Genomic DNA, 8,106 nt, shown 5'->3' on the forward strand with positions numbered 1-8,106 from the left:
ACGTAGGGTATAACAAAGCTTAAAATAAAATATACGGCCATTAGCCATCTAAACTTCGAGCAGTTCAATACCAAGCAAAAGTGATTTTATTGCCAAGGCCGAAAACCCCCGATCCTGCTTTAGACATCTGGTGCCGTGACCAGGATCGGGTTTCGGCAATTCCGTTCATAAGTTGTTACTACTATCACTTTCTACAATACTGCGAAGCTACAACGCCTTCCCGCTTATTTTTGATGGATTTAAAAGGATTCAAGGTCTAAATAAAAAAATCACACGGTACGTAATTTTCCAAAGTGCGCAGAAGTGTATCGCGGGTGCCTTGAGATTTCCTTTTCTTTACGATTTTCACGGTTAACGCGCGCATCCTACGACGGGAATCCCGTGACATCCGGCAGAACGAGAATCATAGAAGCCATTGCCGTGAATACTCAATCACCGAAGATTTATCATTCAGCCGCCGAGCCAGTTCCTGCTTTCAATTTAATTCAAGGCATTATACTAGCCTTGAGAAGGTTAGTAGCACTCCAACTACTTTATTGTGCCTTTCCGGTGCTTCCGTGTTCCTTTTATTCTCCGATCTAGTGTCTTCACATACGGCGTCCAAAATGGCGGACGAACGCACAAAGCAACAGCTTCTCAATCGGCGTACAACACTTGTCGCGTCATTAGAGCGAACAGCGCGGTTTGTCGAGAATTATTCAGCGGAACGGGATGCAGGCCAAGTGCAACTGCGTCTGGAAAATCTGAACACCGTGTGGACGGGACTGGAGAATGTACAGATCCAGCTTGAGGATTTAGAGGATACATCTGAAGGCATGACCAATAACCTCCAATTCCGCTCCGACAATGAAACCCGTTTTTTCCAAGTAAAGGCTACACTGCAATCTTACCTTCCTGTGGTCTCTTCTACTAGCGCATCCTCCCAATCAACATATTCCGGGCTGTCAGCCATTAAGTTACCAACTATTTCCTTGCCGGAGTTCGACGGAGATTACAACCAGTGGCTTACCTTCCACGACACCTTCTCTGCTTTGATACATGACAATGCAGAAGTACCCGCAATCCAAAAATTCCATTACCTTCGAGCAGCCTTGAAGGGAGAGGCAGCTCAGCTGATCGAATCCATAGGGATCAGCTCCGCCAATTACTCTATTGCTTGGCAAACGCTCATATCGCGCTACGCCAATGATTATTTGCTTAAAAAGCGTCACCTTCAAGCACTACTGGACTGCCCCCGAATGAATACCGAATCCGCTACTGCGTTGCACACTATCGTTGATGATTATGAGCGCCATACTAAGACTCTTCGCCAACTTGGAGAACCAATTGATGCATGGAGCACCATGTTGGAGCACTTACTTTGCCAACGGCTCGACGATGGTACCCTCAAAGCTTGGGAAACTTTCGCCACGACGACTGAGAACCCAGATTTCAATTGTTTAATCGGTTTCTTGCAGAAGCGCATTCGAGTGTTAGAGTCAATGTCCGTTAACCATCAATCTCACCCAGTCTCTAATCATCCGCCGCCAGTATTTCGCCGCTCACCGTTCAATCGAACTTCCACTTACGCCGTTGCTGAAATGAACCAGTACAAATGTCATGCGTGCGATGAGCATCATTTTTTATTCCAGTGCCCCCAGTTTGGAGCAATGTCCCTAAGCGAGCGTATGAATCTTGTAAATGAGCAGCGCCTGTGCCACAATTGCTTTAACCAAAATCACATTGTTCGCAACTGCCAATCGAAATTCTCTTGTCGTCATTGTAAGAGAAGGCATCATTCGATGTTGCATCCTGGCTATCATCCAAATTCCCACGAGCAGATTCCTACAACTTCGCACGCAATGGCTACCCCTCCCGCACAGGAAGATGTGGGCTCTATTGTGCATACAGCCACGGCTTCTCATACCACTACCAATCCTTTTTGCGCTCTTGCTCCACAATCCAATGCAAATGTGTTACTCTCTACAGTTGTAGTATTAATCGTCGATTCTAGCGGCGAAGTGCACCCTGCTCGAGCGTTACTAGATAACGGATCACAAACGAATATTATAAGCGAGAGATTATGCCAAATTCTCCGTTTAAAGCGCAAAAAGATTAATATTCCTGTTTTCGGCGTGGGCCAGGCTTCATTCAACGTTCGTCATTCAGTCATAGCTAATATTAAATCCCGGATGAACAACTTTGAAACCGATTTAGAATTTCTCGTCATGCCGCATATCACGATCGACCTACCTGCGACAGTTGCACACAGGAATAAATGGAATCCGCCCCGGAATTGTTTCCTAGCCGATCCCACCTTTGACAAAACGGGAGCCATCGATATGCTACTCGGAGCAGAGCACTTTTTCAACTTTGTCAACTCCGGAAATAAAATCGAAAGTGCTGGAAATCCCACCTTAATCGAAAGTGTTTTTGGTTGGATAGTTACTGGCCGAAATCAATCACAACTCGTCTCATATCCAGCGATTTGTCATCTGGCAGTAAAAGATACCCTCAGTGAAGCGTTGGAAAAATTTTGGCTAATAGAGGAAATTGAAAGCAAAAAGTACTGCTCTGCCGAAGAGCAGGAATGTGAGGACCACTATTCAGCAAATGTCACGCGCACAACCGAAGGCAGATACGTTGTGCGTTTGCCCCGTCAATCCAATTTTGACCACATGTTAGGCGAATCTAAAGCAGCAGCATTACGTCGCTTCCACTATCTTGAGAAAAAACTGGAGAGAGAGCCGGAACTGAAAAACCAATACCATTCATTCATGTCAGAATATTTGTCGCTCGGGCACATGAGACCTGTCTCTTCTGAGGAAAGTGAGCCAAACCACGTACATTATTTGCCGCACCATGCCGTTCTGAAAGATTCTAGCACGACGACAAAGCTGCGTGTGGTATTCGATGGATCCGCTAAAACATCCACGGGATACTCCATAAATGATGCCTTACAAACCGGTCCGATTGTTCAGGACGAATTGCTTACATTGATTCTTCGTTTTCGCAAGTATGCCATTGCCTTGGTCGCAGATATAGAGAAAATGTATCGACAGGTTCTTGTTCACTCGGAAGATACGTCTCTACAAAGGATTTTATGGCGATTCCGCCACGATGAACCACTTCGCGCCTACGAATTATTAACTGTAACATACGGTCTAACCCCCTCGTCCTTTCTTGCTACGCGCACCTTAGAACAACTGGCTTCAGATGAAGGAAAAAACTTTCCGCTGGGAGGTCCGGCTCTGCGCAAGAATTTTTATGTGGATGATTATATTGGAGGAGCAGAAACTGTTGAAGATGCAATTCAAACCCGTTTGGAATTGGATCAGCTGTTGACCAAAGGAGGTTTTCAACTAAGAAAGTGGACTTCAAATAACCCGAAGGTATTAGAAAGCATTGACCCGTCGCACATTGGAACCATGCCTACTCTGCAATTTGACGTCGGCCAAACTACTAAGGCATTAGGAGTCAGTTGGGAGCCAAGCACCGATAAACTGCTTTTCCACTCCACTTTAACGCATAGAGATCATCCATTAACTAAAAGGGCCATTCTCTCATCTGTATCGAAACATTTCGACCCACTGGGGCTAACTGCTCCCGTAGTTATCCGTGCCAAAATGCTGTTGCAGGAACTTTGGTTGCAGCCATGTGGATGGGATGACGAAGTCTCTGATAATATACAACGAAAATGGAATTATTACCATGCTGATCTTTGCAAAATTTCTGCCTTTAAAGTTGACCGCTGCGTTTTTTTGCCTAACTCCACTATCCAGTTTCACACGTTTTCGGACGCTTCTCAACAAGCCTATGGTGCTTGTGTTTACGCTAGATCCATTGACTCTGCAGGCCATGTTTACGTTCAGTTAGTAGCTGCGAAATCTAGAGTGGCACCACTAAAACGACTAAGCATTCCACGATTAGAGCTGTCCTCCGCTGTTCTCGCTTCCAAATTGCACAAAAGGGTTATCAATGCTCTTGAAATGTCGAACGTCGAATCTTATTTTTGGTCTGATTCCACGGTTACGCTCGAATGGTTGAGATCGCCACCGTATGTCTGGAATACCTTCGTCGCCAACCGGGTATCAGAAATACAAACAAACACCGAAAAATGCCAGTGGAAACACGTAGCGGGAAAGCAGAACCCAGCTGATTTAATCACGAGAGGGATGGGCGTTGATGATTTTCTGACCAGCGAGTTGTGGCACTATGGACCAATCTGGTTGAAGTCACCTGAAGCAGCGTGGCCAATATCAAAACTAATGCAAATTAGCACTGAAGATGTTCCAGAGCGACGGAAAATGGTGGCGGCAGTCCAACAAATATCACGGGTAAATGTAATGTTTGAAATATCATCCTCTTATCATCGTTTGCTTCGGGTGACAGCATATTGCCTTCGCTTCATTCAAGCTTGTCGTACGCGGGTGACGTCAAGGCAAGCCGAAGCAATAAAACATCTTACTGTCGATGAAATATCAATGGCGCTTACCAAATTAGTCCAACTAGCCCAAACTGATGGATTTGCAGAAGAATTGAAGGAGTTGGAAAAGGGAACCCCCGTTTCGAGGCGCTCTCCCTTGTGCCTCCTCAGCCCATTCATTGATTCCAATCGCGTCATCCGAGTCGGTGGCCGTTTGAGACTTTCTGAGCAACCTTACCTAATTAAACATCCAATCCTACTTCCCAGTGCCCACCCCTTCACACGACTAATTATCCGTCATTTTCACGAGAAACTTCTTCATGGTGGCGGCCGAGCAACTCTCTCTGCTTTGCGACAAGAATATTGGCCTATTCAAGGATACCGAACTGTGAAAAGCGTAATTAGAAAATGCTTCCGATGCACTCGGGCCGATTCCGTTCCCGCTAAGCAAAAAACCGGACAGTTACCTTTGCAGCGGATTACTCCCACTCGTCCGTTTACCGTTACTGGAGTGGATTATGCAGGTCCAATATATTTGAAGCCGATACACAAACGCGCAGGAGCATCAAAGGCTTACATCAGTATTTTTATATGTTTCGTAACGAAAGCCGTACACATCGAGCTTGTGAGTGATTTATCCACTGCTGCCTTTCTCGCGGCATTACGACGATTTATCGCTCGCCGCGGCTGCCCTACACACATGCACTCGGATAACGGTAAGAATTTTGAAGGTGCCCGCAACGAACTTTACGCCCTGTATCAACATCTGCACGATGAAGATTTTATGCAGCAAGTCAGCGAAATTTGTGCAAACAAGCGGATCCATTGGCACATGAACCCGCCAAAAGCTCCGCATTTCGGCGGGTTGTGGGAAGCTGCCGTGAAGATCGCGAAACGGCACCTACACCGGCAACTTGGAAACGCTATGCTATCCTTTGAAGATATGACAACGGTGCTAACAGAAATTGAAGCAGCAATGAACTCCAGACCGCTAACACCTCTTACAGAAGACCCTAATGATTTGTCTGTTCTAACGCCAGCGCATTTTCTAACTGGAGAATCACTGTCCGTTCTTCCCGTTCCTGACTACAGCACTTATCCGATCAATCGCTTGAATCATTACCAACGTCTTCAACAACGAGTCCAGCAATTTTGGCATCAGTGGAAAACTGAATACCTTCAGGAGTTGCAGAAGGAAAATCGGCACATTGCACCAAGCACCGCATTTCAACCGGGAAGAATGGTGGTCATCGTTGATGAATTTATCGCTCCAGTGAAATGGCCGCTAGCTAGAATAGTTACCACGTATCCAGGTGTGGATGGTCTTACGCGGGTCGTCGATCTTCGCACTAGCAAAGGGATGATACGCAGACCAATTACCAAAATTTGCTTATTGCCATACGAAGAAGAAAATGAACAGCAACTTTAAATATTATTAGTTTTTCAAGTAGAGTTTAATGTAAACCAAACTGCTAAAAAATGCTATCAAAAATGATTAAGTTTGATAGGAGTAAGGTAGAGTGAAATTCTGAAATTTCAGGTGGCGGCTATGTCAGTTCTCAGATAGAAGCAACCCTGTTTTTCCAAAATGCTGTCAGTGCTATAATTGAGTACTAATACAGTTATACTAGGTAATCTCTCTTACGCCATGATACCTGTTGTAAAAACGCATAACGTAGGGTATAACAAAGCTTAAAATAAAATATACGGCCATTAGCCATCTAAACTTCGAGCAGTTCAATACCAAGCAAAAGTGATTTTATTGCCAAGGCCGAAAACCCCCGATCCTGCTTTAGACATATATATATATATATATATATATATATATATATATATATATATATATATATATATATATATATATATATATATATATATATATATATATATATATATATATATATATATATATATATATATATATATATACATATATATTTATATATTAGAAATTACCTCTCTAACGGGTCTACAGAGAGCCCTAACATTCAGGCCTTAGAGCCACATACGAAACTTGTTTTGAATTGACAATATGAAATATGTGTTCATAGCAGATTTTTTGATATTTTGATATTAATACCATGCGTTCAAAAGTTAGCAAAGTATCTTTGAAAAACAAGAGTTCAGAAAAATTATTATTATATAGCAAAGTATCTTTGAAAAACCCGAATTAATCCACCTAGCGGCGTGACCTAGCCTTTCTACTGTCACAATAATCATCATTTAATTTCTCAGGAACATCTATGTATAATTAACTTGACTATATTTTTAAATATCCGTTCCGTATTCCTCAAAATCCTTATTTGCCAGTAAAATTCACAACGTATTGCGTAAAATAATTAAATTTTCTTTCCTTGTGTGCGTAAATACATGTAACACCTTATTTAGTTTTATAATCGGTCGGCCTAAACTTTCGGGCTTCAGAGCCACATAGGAAACTTGTTTTGAATTGACAATATGAAATATGTGTTCAGAACAGATTTTTTGATAATTAATTAATACCATGTGTTCAAAAGTTAGCATCTTTGAAAAACAAGAGTTCAGAAAAATTATTATTTTACTTCGCCTTTGAAGACAAAGAATATCAACAACAAAATGATTAATCTCAAAATTTTACTATTAGTTTGCTTGGCTTCAATTTTGCAGTATATCTGAATTAGAAAAAATAACTGAATAGAGCATTAGATATGAAAAAGAGAAATTGAACTTTTTCTTAGCTGGCGCTCCTTCAGATAATTATTTTTGCATGAAAATCAAAACTTATGCTTTTTTTGAATGTACTTTCATGAAAAGATAGTCATTAGCTTGATCGCATCGTTTTTACAATGTTGGAGGGTTAGGAAAACAAGAGGGTTGCAAAAGCTGCGCCTTAAACATGCTTGAGAATGGGAAATATGATCGATATGATTTTCAGTGCTTGTCATTTTTGATTTATTTGTTGAAACATGATACATGACATAAGACATCTGTCCTTTAAAATGTCATTAACGAAAACAAATCTTACAAAATTACTACCGTGCAACGTTTACTTCCTATTTTTCATATAACATTTCTAAGCTCTAGTATCTATTGATTGAAAAGAGCATCTATTGATGCGCAAAATTTGTTTGAAATTTGTATAAATTTATTTGGAAAAATCAACTCATTTTTAATCCTATACACCACTATACCTTCATGCTTAAATTAACTGCTTTTCTTCGCTGTTTGCTTTTCGTGTACAATTGTGAGTAACAGCAAGTGAACAAAATGACAATTGAAATCTGAAATCAAAGAAAAGAAAAAGCTTTTCGATTGAATCCCATTATTTAATATTTATTTGCAACAGATACGTAGTTCGCCTACGACGTGCAGGCTTCAACAGCGTCTTATTTCAAAGCGTATACGTATCTGTTGCGAATAAATATTAAATAGTGGGATTTAGTCGGTAAAAGTTTTTTCTTTTCTTTAATTTCAAATTTCGTATTCCACTAAGAGGCTTCAAAAATTTCAGACAATTGATTCAGAAAAGTGAGAAACATCTTTTCTTGAATTTCAATGCAAATTTAAAAATTGCAAATTGTCATCCCAAGTAACAATTTGAGTTTTATTACACTCTTATGATGACATTCAAGACCAAAATTGGTCATGAAAACCACCAGAAGAGTACAATCAAACTCACATTGTTGCTTGCGATCACATACACACACATACATACATACATA

The 8,106-nt window shown here is 41.3% G+C and overlaps 1 protein-coding gene across 1 annotated transcript; it reads left to right on the forward strand.

The window, feature by feature from the left end:
• The first annotated feature begins 605 nt into the window (after positions 1-605).
• On the forward strand, positions 606-5,834 carry LOC128745882 (uncharacterized). Its single transcript, XM_053842948.1, has one exon. It carries the CDS (start codon positions 606-608, stop codon positions 5,832-5,834), a length of 5,229 nt encoding a protein of 1,742 aa, XP_053698923.1.
• The last annotated feature ends 2,272 nt before the right edge of the window (positions 5,835-8,106 follow it).

This window comes from Sabethes cyaneus, chromosome 1 (assembly GCF_943734655.1).
Source record: "Sabethes cyaneus chromosome 1, idSabCyanKW18_F2, whole genome shotgun sequence".
Taxonomy (NCBI): Eukaryota; Metazoa; Arthropoda; class Insecta; order Diptera; family Culicidae; genus Sabethes; species Sabethes cyaneus.